This window comes from Globicephala melas, chromosome 2 (assembly GCF_963455315.2).
Source record: "Globicephala melas chromosome 2, mGloMel1.2, whole genome shotgun sequence".
Classification (NCBI taxonomy): domain Eukaryota; kingdom Metazoa; phylum Chordata; class Mammalia; order Artiodactyla; family Delphinidae; genus Globicephala; species Globicephala melas.
This window is the reverse complement of record NC_083315.2, coordinates 75450890-75468683: the sequence shown is the minus strand read 5'-3', so window position 1 is coordinate 75468683 and position 17794 is coordinate 75450890. Positions and strand designations below refer to the sequence as shown.

At 38.3% G+C, this 17794-nt stretch overlaps 1 protein-coding gene across 2 annotated transcripts in view; it reads right to left on the bottom strand.

The window, feature by feature from the left end:
• Positions 1–17794, bottom strand: part of ALDH1A2 (aldehyde dehydrogenase 1 family member A2) — a 95535-nt gene that overhangs the window by 32288 nt on the left and 45453 nt on the right. For both annotated transcript variants that reach the window (XM_030878815.3, XM_070045054.1), the window contains 3 exons: positions 9084–9145; positions 6955–7083; positions 6715–6828 (listed from right to left, as the gene is read on the bottom strand). In XM_030878815.3, the coding sequence (XP_030734675.1) occupies positions 6715–6828; positions 6955–7083; positions 9084–9145 (305 nt within the window). The remainder of the gene's footprint in view (positions 1–6714; positions 6829–6954; positions 7084–9083; positions 9146–17794) is intronic.

The following is a 17794-nucleotide window of genomic DNA, read 5'->3' as shown; positions in this document are numbered from 1 at the left end:
TTAAAATGGCCCTTATATTCAGGAATTGCTAGATGCAATACTTTCATCTGCTGCTTTAGCTATTATTAAGATTCTAAAGTTGACTTTCTGGAAGCTAAAAGAAATCACCTTGTTGACATTTCCACAAGGAATGCTGTCCTTAAAGGAACCAACAACAGCCAAACCTCTGGCATGGTCCAAAGAGATATTTCCCCAAATTATAACTTAGAAAAACTGGTTAGAGAAGCTGAACACAATTGGCCTCAGAGAAGGAAAAACAAGACTGGAAGTTCAACAATTCTTGGTTTGACAAAAAGAGAAAGCTCTGGTTTGGACCAAATAACAACTCAGTCTTAGCAGTGATTCTAGAATTCCCAATCCTAACCACTGTACATACATTAAACCATTGGTCTACTGACATAATGATAGCATTCATGAATCAATATTGGTGAAGAAACATTAAGAAGGCTGCAAGAAGTTCCTACCTCACTTATCCCACGCGTCTGAAATATAACCCAGAGAAGCCTGTTTGCACTGCTCCCGGACATTTCAAACTGCCTAATAACCATTTGAGGTCTGGAAAAAGCATTTCATACAACTTCCTCTGTCTCATGAATATAAATATGTTTTAGTCCTGGTCTGTCTGTTTTCACACTGGGCTGAAGGCATCTCTTGCAGACAGGCTACTGCCTCTTCTGTGGCTGAAGTCCCTTTGAAAAAGATTATCCTTACCTGGGTAACTCCTCTTGAACTTCATAGTGATCAAGGAACTCATCTTACTAGTCAGTACTTTGACAACTGTGCACTGTTTGGCCAGTTTTACAACGCTTTCACCATGTGTACCACTGTTAACCCTCTAGTTTAGTCAAATGCACTAATGATATTATTAAGACTCAAACGGCAAATTTGTAGAGTCCCTAAAAACACCTTGGCCAAAAGCATTGCCATAGGTCCTTCTAAATCTTAGATCCATCCCTTTTGGAACTCATAAACTCTCATACTTTGAAACAGTCATAGAATACCCAATGAACTTGGCTCCTGCCCCTTTTGACTCACTGATAAGAGAGATACTGCAATATTGCAAAGGCCTAATTGCTTCTATTAAAAATAACCATGTTTTGTTAGAGCAATCTTTTTTACAGTGTGCTCTTGGGAGACAAAGACGTTCAGCATCACACCTTACACCCTGGAGATTTTATCTAATTGGAAAAGACCTCCAGAAAGACTTTCTCCAACCTTGCTGGAAAGATCCCCTATCTGGTACTGCTAACCAACCCCTGTGCCACTGAACTCCAGGGAATAGACTTTTGGATTCACGTGATACACTAAAAGAAAGCACCAAACCCTGACTGGACCTGCATATCATCTGGGGTCCTGAAAGTAAAAATTTTCTAGAATTGAAGCAGACAACACCTGATGAGATAGCTTTCTCAAGATAATCTGGACCAGTCCTGTTGGAAGCTTGCCTGCCAGACCTTTAATGATGACATAACACTTCAGAAGATCTCCTATGTCTACGATCTTGATAACACATGGATTTTACACAAAAAGTGCCTGAGAGTTCTCCCTCCTATCCCTCCTTGTTACTAGAATGCGACCTCAATAGGTTTTCAATCTGTGTACTTTCCCTCTGACATGGGAAACTACACCCAAGGTCCTTCCGTGCATTGAGAGACAAAAAGCTGCTGAAACCAGAAAACTGGACTCTTGATCAGCAATGCTTTCAGAGAAAGCTCTTGATCAAAAGGGGGAAGTGTAAAAATTAAGAAACAGAAACCTCAATTAAGATAGAGTTGGGAGACCAGAAAGGGGAGCTCTAACACCTATGACAAGAGTAGAGCCTAACAGGAAAAAGAAAGACTTCCTCTTCTTGCCTGGCAAGAGCTCATCCAATTAGAGGAGACTGTCACAACCTCAGCCAATGAAAAGCCACTATACTTCAAACTGTCAATTTCTCCAACGGACTCTGTTTACTATAGCCCTCGAATTTCCCTTTCCCTTCTTTAAGAGTCCTCTCCTTGCTGTGGAAGGACTTGCATGTGGTTTGCCATGGTTGCAGACCCCAAACTGCAATTCTTTGCTGATTCTGAATAAACCCATTTTGGCTGTAGGAATAACTGGCAGTCTATTTGTCAAAAACTGTCACTGGACTTGCCCTCTCATGGTAAACTAGAAAGGTACAAGGAATTGCTTTCTTTAAATGAGATATCAGGCAGTATGGGACTGTGATTCTAGAGATAAAAGAAACAAACAAGGGAAGACCTTTCTGCCAAAAGACTTTCTAGATTGCAGCATGGGATGGGGAGACCAAAGTAGAACACGGTGGTCTCACTGAATTGATGAAATAGATCAGAGTTTAGAGAGAATAAGGTGGTTAAAATGTGAGGGGCTTAGTACCAGAGGGAGACAATGCAGTCAAGAAACCTTATGGGGGTCCCACCAAGTCTTTGGCTGAAGGCTAAACTGGGTATACATATGGTGAAACTCCACAAGACTGGATAAAGAACAAAGACCAGGTAATTTGTATGCTGAATAATCCCCAGAGCTCATACAGAGTTGGGGACATTTGAGTTCTGACTAGCCAGAGTGGAAAGACCTAGCTGAACACTGAGAACATTCAGCAGAAACTCCAGAAGGATCCCAACTTAGTAATCTTAATAAAGTTTAGTATCTTAGTAAAGGATAAGCTAGTACTTAACAAAGCTTAAAATTAAGTTTTAAAAGGGTCAAGCTGTACTGCAAGCGACTTAACCACTTTACAGAAGAAAGTCCAGCACTCTTTAAAGAAAGAAAACAAAATCCACATGTTCAATAAGGTAATGGTCACAATGTTCAGCATTCTTTCAAAAATTAACAGACATGAAAAAAGCATATATATTTGAAAAATAACTGCCAAAGTTTTCCAAATTTGATGAAAATATAAACTCATAGATCCAAGAATTTCCAATGAACCTCAAATGGGAAGAAAAACAAAGAAAACTACACAGAAGCACATCATAATCAAATTGTTGAAAATCAGTAAAAAGAAAACATTTTTAAAGCCCCCAGAGAAAAAAAGTTATATACAGTAAAACAAAGATAAGAATGACTGCTAACTTCTTATCAGAAACAGAGCAAGTCATAAAAAAACAGAATGACATCTTTCAAGTGTTGAAAGTAAAATAAAATAAAATAAAAACTGTTGAATCAGAATTTTATATTCAGGAAAAAGTCATAAAAAATGAAAACAAAATAAAGACATTTTCAGACAAACAGAAGCTGAGAGAATTTTTCACTAACGGACCGGCACTATAAGAAATGCTAAAGAAAGATCTTTATATAGAAGGAAAATGATATCAGAAAGAAACATGGACCAAACCCCCCCCCCCAAAAAAAGAAGAGGGTCAGAAAAGGCAAGTATGTTAGTAAATGTAAAATAATTTTGTTTTCTCATTTAAAAATTTTTTTGAAAAGATAGTTGACTTTTTAAAACAAAAAGTGTAGCAATGTACTATGGGCTATATAACATACATCAGTAGTGAATTATAGAACAACAGTAGCATGAAGGATGGAATGAGAAATATAAGAATTCTGTTGTACTGTTATTACATTATATATGAAGTAACATAATACTTTTAAATAATAGACTGTGATTAAGATGCATGTTGTAATTACTAAAGCAAGCACTTTAAAAAGAGGCTTAGCTGGGGCACCCCTGGTGGCGCAGTGGTTGGGAATCCGTCTGCCAATGCAGGGGACAGGTTCGAGCCCTGGTCCGGGGAGATTCCACATGCCGCAAAGCAACTAAGCCTGTGAGCCACAACTACTGAGCCTGCACTCTAGAGCCCACAAGCCACAACTACTGAGCCTATGCACCACAACTACTCAGCCTGTGCTCTGGAGCCCGTGAGCCACAACTACTGAGCCCGCATGCCACAACTACTGAGGCCCACACACCTAGAGCCCGTGCTCCACAACAAGAGAAGCTACTGCAATGAGAAGCCTGCGCACTGCAGCAAAGAGTGGCACCCACTCACCGCAACTAGAGAAAAGCCTGCACACAGCAACAAAGACACAACACAGCCAAAAATAAAACTAAATAAAATAAATAAATTTATATAAAAAAGAGGCTTAGCTAATAATCCAAAATAAAAGATAAAATGGAGTACTAAATTCATCCAAAATAAGGCAGAAAAAGAGGAGAAAAAGAACAAAAAGCAAATGGGACAAGTAGAAAATAAAATCAAAATGGGAGATTCAAACCCAATCATATCAAAAATTCGTTAAATACTGAACAACAACCCCCTCACCAAAAAAAAAAATCAGGCACAGAAGAGTACATATTGTATCAGTCCATTTATGTGAACTAATAGAATAAGAAAAATTAATAAAAAGGGTCAGTGGTTGCCTGGGGCCAAAGGTATGACAAAGCTTTTTAGGGTATGGAAATATTCTATATCTTAATTTGAGTGATGGTTACATGACTGTGTACATTTGGTACTTAAATGGGTGCATTTTACTGTGTGTAAATTATACTTCAATAAAGTCTTTTTAAAAGTTTAAAAAACTTTTTAAATGGCAAAACAGAGATTTAAACCCAGGCAACTTGGCAACAAGCACTTATGTTCTTATTGATTCACTATGTCACTTCTTGTCTGGCCTGAAAGATTAAGTCATCATTTCAATATAACTTTCCAATACATGGTACTGTGACTTAAAAAAAAAAGTGCTCAGTTTTTAAACTGAAATATCCTTGGAACAAAAAGTTAAATCCCCAGAAATTAATTTATCAAGAAAAGCCTAACACGTAAATGATGATATCAGTGATGAACATTATAGGACAAATAAATGAAGAGATTTATATTATGTTCCTAGATGAGAAGTCAATCTTCTAGAGAGAGCACTTATCCCTCAATTTAATATAGACAGGTAATATGACACCAATCAAAATTCCAATGAGAGTTTTGTAGAGGAAGGTAAGATACTTGGAAAACTAATTTGATATTTTATCTGAAAGAATGGGAAAGAATAGCCAAAAGGTTCTGAAAAATAAAGAGGGCATCTTGCCTACCATATTACAACACATCTTTTAAAACCTAATAATGAAAGGAACCTGGTACTAGTGAAAATACTGAGGACTGATGTTACAGAGATGGCAACATAGGTTGTTCCAGACTTTGCTTCCCTTCACGAGAAGCATAACTAACAACTATTAAAAAAAACAAGACATCACTGAGAGAATCCTAGAACACAAGGTTAAGCCTGAAGCACTCCCCTGCACCATAGAGACCCAGACAGACTCCATTAGGAGGGTTATGAAAAGCGGCCTACACTGTGACCGCATTGCCCCTCCCCCAGGCCATTGCAGCACCATGTGAAGAGATCTCTCTTGACCCTCTGGTTCCTCCAGTGGGAAAAGAGAAGCCAGAATTGTGAGTTAATTTGTGGGAGCCACTACTCTGATCTCGTACCACAGGGATCGCAGGGGACTCTGCGGACCTCAAGCGCTGGGAACGTGACTGTGACAGTGAAGCGGGTAGGGGCTTGCAGCACACAAATCTTGGCAGGCTGAATTCCTACCTGCGGTGACCAGGCAGTAATCCCAACCAGTGGCTTTGCTCATCTGCAGAACCAAACTGGGGGCACACTCTGATCAGGGAACACAGAGGGTGGCAGATCTGCCTGATTCAGCTACTCAAATAAGGACTTTTGCTAGCCCTAGAGCCCAGTTTGCCCTGCCCAGACAAGGAGCTGAATCACGGCACCACCCACTGTAGAGTGTCTTCCGGCCCCATGTGACCAGAAGGGCTGATAACTCGTGAAAGCTGTGTGGCTCGGTAGTGCTTGAGCCAAGAGGCAGGCAAGCAGAGCTGACTGCCCCCAGAGCAAAGCCAGCACAGGACATGAAGTGCTGGCCTGTAGCCTTGTTCAGCTTATACATTACCTATGGCTACTTCGTGCTCCAGGGGCAGAGTTAAATAGTTGCAGCAGAGACCATATTGCCGGCAAAGTCTACAATATTTGCCATCTGGCCTTTTACAGAAAAAGTTTGCTGACCTCTACTCTATATCACCCCTTATGGCTCATGGCCATAGTAAGCTGCAAACTGCATCTACAGGATTTGGTGATATAATAAGACCAGAGATTAATTTAGATCTCCAGTTCTTTATATTTTTTTTAAAGATTTTTTTGATGTGGACCATTTTTAAAGTCTTTATTGAATTTGTTACAATTCTGCTTCTATTTTATGTCCGCGAGGCATGTGGGATCTCAGCTCCCCAACCAGGGATCAAACCCGCACCCCCTGCATTGGAAGGTGAAGTCTTAACCACTGGACCGCCAGGGAAGTCCTTAGATCTCCAGTTCTTATCTTATGATCTTGATTTAAGAAAGTGTTCAGAATCCCAGATTCTGGGACACTTTTGTGGGACAGTTTGTTAGTTTGTTTTTGCCTCTGATATGTGTTCCTTTTATTTCAAAATATAATAGGGTTTTGTTTGTTTTTCTGGGACTGGTCTCAGTCCCACACATGGCATACCAAAAAACCTCAGAGATCTGTGGCATCAAATAGTCAACGTACACCTTTACTTTGACATTCATCAGTCTTCTAGCTATGATACCAACACTGCTCCTTGAGACCTTGGGCATTCACTGCTCTTTAGGTGTTCAGCCTATGGGTGATATTTTCAATTTTCTCTTAAACCCTCTACTCATTTGCAGAACTGTTCTTCAAGCTATGGTTTCTCAGGCACCTACCTCAGTAGACCCTGTGAACGCAATCTTGTCTATGCCAACGTGAGAAGCTATTGCTGCCCCGGCCGTTGGCCCATATCCTGGCAAAATATTGATGACTCCCGGTGGAAAGCCAGCCTAACAAAACAGAATTGGAGGAAACGTGGCTTGTGAAAGCTGATGAAGCACGTTAAATCGGATATGCTCCAGTAGGCCCCAACTGTAAGGAGAGTGGGAGCCGCTCCTGAAGTCAGTTTCTCTTACCTCCTTGATGAGGGCTCCCATGTAGAGCGCGCTGAGTGGTGTTTGTTCTGCTGGTTTAATAACTACTGTATTGCCACAGCACAGAGCTGGAGCAATTTTCCAGGCAAACATCAGCAGGGGGAAGTTCCACTGAAAGGCAAAAACTCCACGTTGATAGATGCACAATATTCCTCCATTACTTTGTTTTCAAGCTGTGACTTCTCAGATGTCTCAGACTAGTCCTCAACATAAATCTTGTCCCACCAGAGTATAGATGTTTGGATTTTTTAATTACTTCATTAAGAACAGAATAGGATTAACCGTGAAAATCTCTCCTGTTCTCTCTGGTCAGCAAATTACTATTTCCAGCTACCCACAAAAAGAAATCTCATGGTAAAAAGGGAGTCTTTGTTTTTTCTTTGTTTTGTTTTGGTTTTTCATTCATGTTACTTTATATGTTTTTAAAATTAGCCTTTGGTTCCAGTGAGTTCTTGTGTATGAAAACTTTTTCTTGCATTTGTGATTTTTACACCAGGATTTCAGGCTGGTATGAAAGCTCTTCAGTGAGGAAGAACTAGAAGTCAGTGTATATTTCCAGGCAGCACCTTTTTCTTTACCTACATGTATTGTCACAAAACAAATGATTACAAAAAATAAAGTGCATCTACTGATGAGTATGCAAAAGTTTTAGTTTGTCTCTTTGACACTGCAAAAAAAAGCTAATGGAGACTAAAAAATATATTGTGAGTATCTGAGTCTGCAGCCTAAAATGGTTTAAACTGATTTTAAAAGGATATTAAGCTTGTATTGTTATAAGTGCAGGCAAGAGCCTCAGTACTATCAGGTGTCGTTGATAATTTCATTAAGAAAGAAAACAAAAATCCTGGTCCCCTGGCTTCAGCCCCTGACCACAATGTGTTTCTGCCTGAAGCATCTCAGCTGCCATCCCTGAAAGATTCTCACTGGCCCTGGCAAGCTTGCAAAAATATACAAGTGTCTTGCCTTCACCAAACACCCAATTTCTTTTCCCCTTAGTTGTTTATAAACTTGGGAGTACACAGTGATGTTTTAATTCCATCTACAGTATATAAATCTTGGAGTGCAGTAATTGAGCCGAGCTGGCTGACAAGCGGCTCTTGTCCTGTCAGTGAAAGCTGCAGCTCCAAGAGTCTGGGGAAGGGCAGGAAAAGCAGGTTTGAGTTCCTGCAATTAAGGTGACAGACCTCAACCCTGCTCTGAGCTGAGTAGGATTTCCCTGGGTGGTTTAGGAGCAGAAGAAGTTAAACCAAATCTCTCATCTTCCCTTTTCATTCTCTAATAAATCTCACAGTAACCTAGAGCTTATGGACCACTAAAATAATATATTAATACTCCTCAAAAATCTGTGGTTTCCAAAGCCAAAGATTATCTTGAATTGTTCTCCTATATTTTGAGAAGAGAAAACTTCTTGTCTATACTGTAAGAATTTAAATTGAGCCTTCCCTGAAACCCTTGCCAGAACGATTAGCTAGAATCTTCTGTTGGCAGATTCGATGATGTTTTGTATAGTGCCAAGGCTGTGTATGAGACAGAGAGAAAAAAAAATGTTTAATGTTCCAATCCAAACACTAAGCACTACATATATTTCCCTGTACAAGATACACAACAGCCCGGCATGGTTTCAATTATGACTGTGACGTTAATTGTACTGCTGTGTCTTCTGTAGAGTCTTCTATCTAGATTCTTATGAAAAGAAACAGTGGGAAAGAATGGGATTAAAAGATCATATAAAACAATATGCCTGGAAAAATGGTGAGTCACAGTTCTAAAAAATAAACAAGCAAATATAACAAAGTATTAATTTTCCATAAGCAGAATGGACATCCATAACCAAGGGCAGGTTATTAATACACTAGACTTTGCTTTGCTTATTTTAATCATGAGAATTCCATGACTTGAGAACTCAACTCCTGGTAACAAAGCTGAAACCCTATTAACCTGTTCAAATAAGCATTTGCAGGGAGGCTGTTAAAGATATGTCAACAACATGAACTCAGTTTTTTTTTCCCCCAGTAATGGAAAACACACATTGCTGAGGTCCATGTTTTATGTATCTTTAAAAGAACTGGTTCAAATGAAAATAAATACGAGGCGTGAGGAGATACACTCACTGGGATGATCTGTCCACACACTCCAACAGGTTCGTGTCTTGTAAAGGTAAAATAGTCTCCATCTGAAAGAAATGAGCACCGTCACTACCACAGAGTTCAGACTAGAAGAAAAACTGCAGAGGGAGAACTTGGGTGGCAGCAAAAAAGCAGAAATAAAGTTGAGAAAACTTTTTTTTCCATGGTTCCTACTCAACTGTGTATGAAAGCTGGTAGAAGAGCTGTCACTTGGCAAAGGGTTTCTCCAGATATGGTCCCCAGACACCCAAACAGAGTACTGGTAAGAGGCCCTCAAAATAAAAGACAAGTTTATGACACTAGATGCAGTCCTGGGGGTGAAGGGTGGGGCAGGGACAGGGGCAGGCGGGCCAGGGAACTGGAAAATATTAAATATTATATTAAATATTAAAATGAAATTTATATATAGAACAGTTGAGTTAAAAACTGAGGTACCTCAAAATTTTAAATAGTTTTCTGAAAGTACTAAAAAAAAGAAACTAAGTAAAATGCTATTGGATTAATTTAAAATGCTAGGTAACTGGAAAAGGTGAGGTGTAAAAGTAGGATCTATTTCATAACTCAATCCTGGTGTCCAAATGCACTTCCAGGCACTGGGGGAACCCAGGCACGTCTAGGTCTATTTCAAGAAGGCAAAAGTTCACTTCAAAGAAGATTACATCAGTAACCCAAAGCCTTCCCCCTCAAACCAGCCATGGAAATGAGGACAATTTAATAACCTTGTTTTCCCTATAGGAGCAATGGGAAATTGGAATAAATACCCAGGAAATCCAAACCAAATTCTTCTTTAGGAAAATACCATTATGTTTATCTGAATTATTTTAAGTGGCTAACTGAGCCACTTAAACAAGCCAAAGAATGGCTTGTTTTTCTTAGCGTAAAGCTTTTCATTTCTGATATTGGGTCTTTGTTTTTCCCTCAGTTGCCAACCCTTTTGGCTGCTTCACTGATACTTGTTTTCTCTCTCAAAAGCCATTCACTAGGGAAAGTGAAGACCCTCAGTTAATACTCAGGAAGAGCATTACTATTAGGGATGGGAATGAAAGTGGGGACAGGAGGAGATGCTAATTCTTCCTAGAATTAACAGCTATCTGTTGCTGGTACATCTTTTCAAAGAACTTTTTCTTCCCACATACATTAGCATCCTTTTATCCCCTCTCTTTTTTAAAAAAAAAATACAAATGGGGTCATATTATTCACAGTCTTCTATACTTTGGTTTTTCCCACTTTTTTCATATAAATCTAACACATTTTTTAAGCTGCTGAATGTTATTCCACTGGCTCAATAAATAATGGTACCACTGTAAACTGTCCTGAAGGACGACAGAGGTTGCTTTCAGTTCAAGCTATTATAAATAATGCTGTAACACTATCATTTTATATCTCTCCGTGCATCTGTGAAATTTCATGGTCAGAGTGTACATGCATTTCACATTTTGATCAATATTGCCAAATCACTCCAGAAAAATTACACAATTCATAATTCCAAAACAACATGTTTTTTTCCCTACCCTTTAACACTGGGGTTTTTCAAACATTTTAATTTTGGTCAACCTGATAGGTAAGAAAATGACAACCTATTTTGATGATATATGGATTGAATATTTTTTCATGTTTAATGGTCATTTAAAATTTTTTCTTCAGGTTTTTATCCTTTCTCATTTTTCTACTAGGTTATTCTTTTTTAATCATTTACAGAACTCTGTGTATATTAAGAAAATTAGGCCTTTGTCATGTGTATATGCGAAGTCTTACCCTAGTCTGCTACTTGTCTCCTAATTTTGTTTCATGTATATTACTTTAAATGGAAGAACTTAGGAAGTAGGTAAGCTCAGCAACTGTAGGAAGAAAATTATTTTAGAATGTATCTCCACTACAACAAAAAAAATAGCCAAAATGTGGAAACTGTCCACAGGATGACAATAAGAAGTCTGAGTAATATTTTAAAACTCAAGTTTAACTATCTCAGCTTTGTATGCAGACAATTCAAGAACTTTCATAGATATCTTTGTTTACAATAGTGCAAGTTACCACCCTTCTTCAATTTATAAATCTCTGAAAAAGTTTTTTCCTATTAATACGTTTTAATGTTTCACATTTTTTCCCCAGAAGATATAAATGCAATATTAGGCTCCTCTTCCTGGGAAGGTTTTTCACGGGGAGCAAAAACACTGATCAACAGGCTAGAGAGTTTCATTTGCAAGGAAATTCTTCTCAAGTAAACTCCGTAATCTGGCTAAGGTGATGGATTCGGGTATTAATCAAAGACCATAGAAAGAGAGTGTAATGTCAAGATGGAGTACAAATGACCTGAGAAAAAAAATGGGAATATGACCTGAAGAACCACACAGGTGTTTATTTTAGCAGCACTAGAATGGTTCAGAGAGAATTCACAGGGCACTTGCACAAGCACAGCATGAAGCGTTTCCCCCCTCTACATTCTAAATGCTGAAGAATTTAGTTGTATTACTTTTATAATTTTGAAAGTTACTGAAGGAATGAAAGAGAAGAAAAAATATAGGAAAATCTTAAAAAGCTGACCTCATAAGGAATTGAACTCGACTCCATAATTGATCCCAAGAGAAACTTGAGTTATGGGGAATGAAAACTTTCTTGGATAAACTGTTCACAGATTTGACAATGGCTGGCACAGTGAAAGAAATCGAAGAATCTTCCATCTAAGTTCCTCTAAGCAGTAGATAAATAAAGGGTATTTTGGTGCTTGAGCTCTTCCCAAAACACCGCTGAGTGAAAGAGATAAAGAAAGGGTCCCAGACCTTGTACTCAGTCCGTATTCTCATCTGGTTAGTGGAAGAGGATTCTGAACACCCCTAGTCTGAACAGGGTGCCCTGAACACACGAGAACTATACCTCCTACGTGCACCCTTGGCCAGGACTGGAGGCACCTCAGAGGTCCCACACAGCTACTATGACCCTGCTCTGGATCTCACCAAGCTTCTAGGCTAAGGTTACCCAAAGGCCAATCACTCAAGAGCCACCTTCTTAATTTTTGCCATGTTCAAGTATCACTTACCCTATTACTTATAATTTCTTAAATTAACTCGTCTTTTAAAAGCTATTTGTCAGCTATTTGTTAGCCTCACCTTAGGGAAAATCTATGAAATAACAGATTTCATGAGCTAGCAATACTTTCTTCTAATATTCTTCAAACCTAATGATTAAAATAAAACATGCTTACTGCATTACTGTAAAGAATCATCTTTAATTTTTATTTTTTATTGAAGTATAGTTGATTTATGTTTCAGGTATACAGCAAAGTGATTCAGTTATAAATATATATATATTCTTTTTGAGATTCTTTCCCATTATAGGTTATTACAAGATATTGAATATAGTTCCCTGTGCTATACAGTAGATCCTTGTTGTTTGTCTATTTTATATATAGTAATCTGTATCTGTTAATCCCAAATTCCAAATTTATCCCTCCCCCACCTTTCCCCTTTGGTATGTTTTCTATGTCTGTGAGTCTATTTCTGTTTTGTAAATAAGTTCATTTGTATCATTTTTTTAAGATTCTACATATAAGTGATATCATATGATATTTGCCTTTCTCTGTCTGATTTACTTCACTTAGTATGATAATCTCTAGGCCCATCCACATTGGTGCAAATGGCATTCTTTCTTTCTTTATATGGCTGAGTAATATTCCATTGTGTATATACACACACATGTGTGTATATGTGTGTGTGTGTGTGTGTATATATATATATATCACATCTTCTTTATCCATTCATCTGTCGATGGACATTCAGATTGCTTCCATATCTTGGCTATTGTGGATAGGGCTGCTATGAACACTGGGTGCATGATTCTTTCTGAGTTAGAGTTTCCTCCGGACCTATGCCCAGCAGTAAGATTGCTGGATCATATGATAGCTCTATTTTTAGTTTTCTGAGGAACCTCCATACTGTTCTCCATAGTGGCTGCACCAATTTACATTGCCACCAACAGTGCAGGAGGATTCCCTTTTCTCCACACCCTCTCCAGCATTTATTGTTTGTAGACTTTTTGATGATGGCCATTCTGACCGGGGTGAGGTGATACCTCATTGTGGTTCCGATTTGCATTTCTATAGAATCATCTTGCAGGCTACTGGTGCCACATGTTATGCCATATTGTGCTTCTCAAATTTAAATGTGTACACAAAGCACCTAGAGTTCTTGTTAAAATGCAGATTATGAATCTGTAAATCTAGGGTGGGACCTAAGAGTTGGCATTTCTATAAGCTCCCAGATTATGCCAATGCTTCTGATCCACAGACCACGCTCCAAGTAGTGAGGTTCAGAGGAACCAAGCAGGTAAAGGGTAGTCCATGTGTATTGTGATGACCTACAGCTGCTGACTTCATTTCTATTTACTTTTTGCCTCTCTGATAACTAATTTGCCCGAAAGGAGTTTGAAGTGTAGGAGAATCTAAACAATGTTTTTAACACTTTTAAAATAGGAAGATAAGAACAAAAACATATATACTTCTACAGAACCTTACAAAATATTTTTACATTCTTGCCTCATTTCATGGTCAAAACAACACTATGGAAAATTAGGGCAAGTACTATTATTAGAAATTTACAATTAGAGAAAATATGGTACAGAGAGGTTAAGTCTAAAGTGATATCACTGGTTAAGTTGTGGCTCCTGCACTTGAATCTGCATCACCAGACTTCAAATTCACTTCCCTTAGAAACATATTAAAGGCTCTTTTGTGAAAAAGGTATTGGATTTAGGTGGCTATCACAAACCATAGAATCAGAGTGTAACGTCAAGGAGTGCAAATGGGGGGAAAAAGACAACCCTTTTACGAAGGGTGAAGATGATTCTTTGAGGATGTGGTGTGTGCACAGAGAACTCACATAGACTCTTGTATCTAAAGTTATAAAGGGAACGCTACAGAGCAACAGCCCTCTCCTCAGGTGGGGGAGCCGAAGGCTGAGCACCTCTCTGCATCTGGGGTGAGTCGACTCCAAGAGGGTGTGGAGTGTTACTTCTCCCTCTCTTCTACACCTAAGATGATGTATAATGAGTACTGCTCTCTGCCTAGAAGAAAAATTGCAGCCCATTTTTTCCCATCTTTTACATTAATAACGCTCTCTAAATATGGCAAGATGATTAAAAAGATTGTTCCCTTCATTTCTCTACCTTTGTGCTATAAATCAGCCTGACACAGAAAAAAATCTCCATCCAAACTCTGATACTCCATTTGAGGTTATGATGATCTTAGGTCTTCTTACGAAATATGAGGCATTACACAGAGAGTTCAGACTCAGCAAGAAAGGACTGCATGTGATGAAAATACTAAATAAATGTTCTGAATATCACATTCTGAGACAACAAGTTAGCATATATAACTATGGTAGAGAAAACGAAAGAAGTGATGACACACCAAAACAGAGATACTAATTCACGTTTAGAACGTTTTATCTCTCAGCCTCTTTTCCATTTCACTCAAGTAAAATATACTGTTCTTAAAAGGAGTTTATTTTAAGACACACCCAGAGACAACTTCTCTTATGTGTTTTCATACCTGAATGTTATACCCTTTATGAAGAATATAAAAATCTTACAATTAAAAACTCTATTTTACCATGAATTTGGTTGAACTATGGATCAAATTTTACTGAGTATGTATAGATTGAGCCATTTCTAGAATTAAACTAAGAAGAGTCTTTGTCTCTAGAGATGAGTAATAGAAAAACCTCTTCCACATTTGTGAATGTCGAGGCACGATTCTATGTTCTTTGATGGGGGCTCATTAAATTACACAAGCAATATAGCAATTACTTAGTTATTTAGAACAATTTAAATATTTGGATTATTCCTTTAGGGTAAACATGACTTCTTAAAGCAGATTTTACAGTTGTTTGAAAAAAAAATTTGACAGAATTATTATTCTCATAAGAATATCTGGCATTGACATAATCTACCTATAAACTAGACAGAGTATGATAAGGTAGTACCTATGGTCAATGAAATCAGAAGAGTCTGAAATGTGCCAGAAATTGAGAAGAAATTTATCAAATATGGACCCCAAGAAATGGCTCCCAGGAATGCATGGATTCTTCAATATACGCAAATCAATCAATGTGATACACCATATTAACAAATTGAAGGATACCATATGATCATCTCAATAGATGCAGAAAAAGCTTTCAACAAAACTCAACACCCATTTATGATAAAAGCCCTCCAGAAAGTAGGCATAGAGGGAACTTAACTCAACATAGTAATGGCCATATATGACAAACCCACAGCTAGCATCAGTCGCAGTGGTGAAACACTGAAACCATTTCCACTAAGATCAGGAACAAGACAAGGTTGCCCACTCTCACCACTCTTATTCAACACAGTTTTGCAAGTTTTACCCACAGCAATCAGAGAAGAAAAGGAAATAAAAGGATTCCAAATTGGAAAAGAAGAAGTAAAGCTGTCACTGATTGCAGATGACATGATACTATACATAGAGAATCCTAAAGATGCTACCGGAAAACTACTAGAGCTAATCAAAGAATTGGGTAAAGTAGCAGGATACAAAATTAATGCACAGAAATCTTTTGCATTCCTATACACAATGTTACTGTGCATTCCAGCTAGGCCAAGGAAAGGGGGTGGTTGTAATGGGGAAAAAAATTAAAGACAGGGACTTTTTTTTTTTTCTATTTTACCAAGTTTTCCCTTTTTGGAGCTATTTACTTAGTCCTCGTCCCATTTTACTTCCTCATATCATTTACTCAGCAATGCAGAAGTATTTTCATAGAACTGATGAAATTTTGCCAAAGTTCTCATCAAAGTTTAGGGTTCACTTACTCTGAATTGCTATTTGATTTCTGATGCAAGCTCTCAGGACTTTGTTTGGGCCATCTAAATGTGAAATCTTTCATTTTTTAAATGAATGGCTCCAAGATAAAGGTAAACATTAACTATTAAATGCTACCAAATAGTTCTTCCATTAAGGATAATGTATTATGATCTATATAGTAAAACTCTGGCCAGCTAAAGTGAACACACTTAGGGCCATTTGTGGGCCTAATGACGGAAAATCTGAAAAAGAAATTAAGGAAACACTCCTATTTACCATTGCAACAAAAAGAATAAAATACCTAGGAATAAACCTACCTAAGGAGACAAAAGACCTGTATGCAGAAAACTATAAGACACTGAGGAAGGAAATTAAAAGATGATACAAACAGATGGAGAGATATACCATGTTCTTGGATTGGAAGAATCAACATTGTGAAAATGACTATACTACCCAAAGCAATCTACAGATTCAATGCAATCCCTGTCAAACTACCAATGGCATTTTTCACAGAACTAGAACTAAAAATTTCACAATTTGTATGGAAACACAGAAGACCCCAAATAGCCAAAGCAATCCTGAGAAAGAAAAACGGAGTTGGAGGAATCAGGCTCCCAGACTTCAGACTATACTACAAATCTACAGTAATCAAGAGAGTATGGTACTGGCACAAAAAAAGAAATCTAGATCAATCGAACAGGATAGAAAGTGCAGAGATAAATCCACGCACTTATAGTCACCTTATCTTTGATTAAGGAGGCAATAATATACAATGGAGAAAAGACAGCCTTTTCAATAACTGGTGCTGGGAAAACTGGACAGCTACATGTAAAAGAATGAAGTTAGAACACTCCCTAACACCATACACAAAAATACACTCAAAATGGATTAAAGATCTAAATGTAAGGCCAGACACTATAAAACTCTTAGAGGAAAACATAGGCAGAACACTCTATGACATAAATCAGCAAGATCCTTTTTGACCCACCTCCTAGAGAAATGGAAATTAAAACAAAAATAAACAATGGGACCTAATGAAACTTCAAAGCTTTTGCACAGGAAAGGAAACCATAATCAAGACGAAAAGACAGGCCTCAGAATGGCAGAAAATATTTGCAAACGAAGCAACTGACAAAGGATTAATCTCCAAAATATACAACTGGCTCATGCTGCTCAGTATCAAAAAAACAAACAACCCAATCCAAAAATGGGCGAAAGACCTAAATAGACATTTCTCCAAAGAAGATATACAGATTGCCAACAAACACATGAAAGGATGCTCAACATCACTAATCATTAGAGAAACGCAAATCAAAACTACAATGAGGTATCACTTCACACCGGTCAGAATGGCCATCATCAAAAAGTCTACACAAAACAAACAAACAAAAACCCCCCAAAAAAACCCCATAAAAAACCAATAGGGGCTTCCCTGATGGCGCGGTGGTTGAGAGTCCGCCTGCAGATGCAGGGGACACGGGTTCGTGCCCCGGTCCGGGAGGATCCCACATGCTGTGGAGCGGCTGGGCCTGTGAGCCATGGCCGCTGAGCCTGCGTGTCCGGAGCCTGTGCTCCACAACAGGAGAGGCCACAACAGTGAGAGGCCCACATACTGCAAAAAACAAACAAACAAACAAAAAAAGTCTACAAACAATAAATGCTGGAGAAGGTGTGGAGAAAAGGGAACACTCTTGCACTGTTGGTGGGAATGTAAATTGATACAGTCACTATGGAGAACAGTATGGAGGTTCCTTAAAAAAACTAAAAATAGAACTACCATATGACCCAGCCATCCCACTACTGGGCATATACCCTGAGAAAATCATAATTCAAAAAGAGTCATATACCACAATGTTCATTGCAGCTCTATTTACAATAGCCA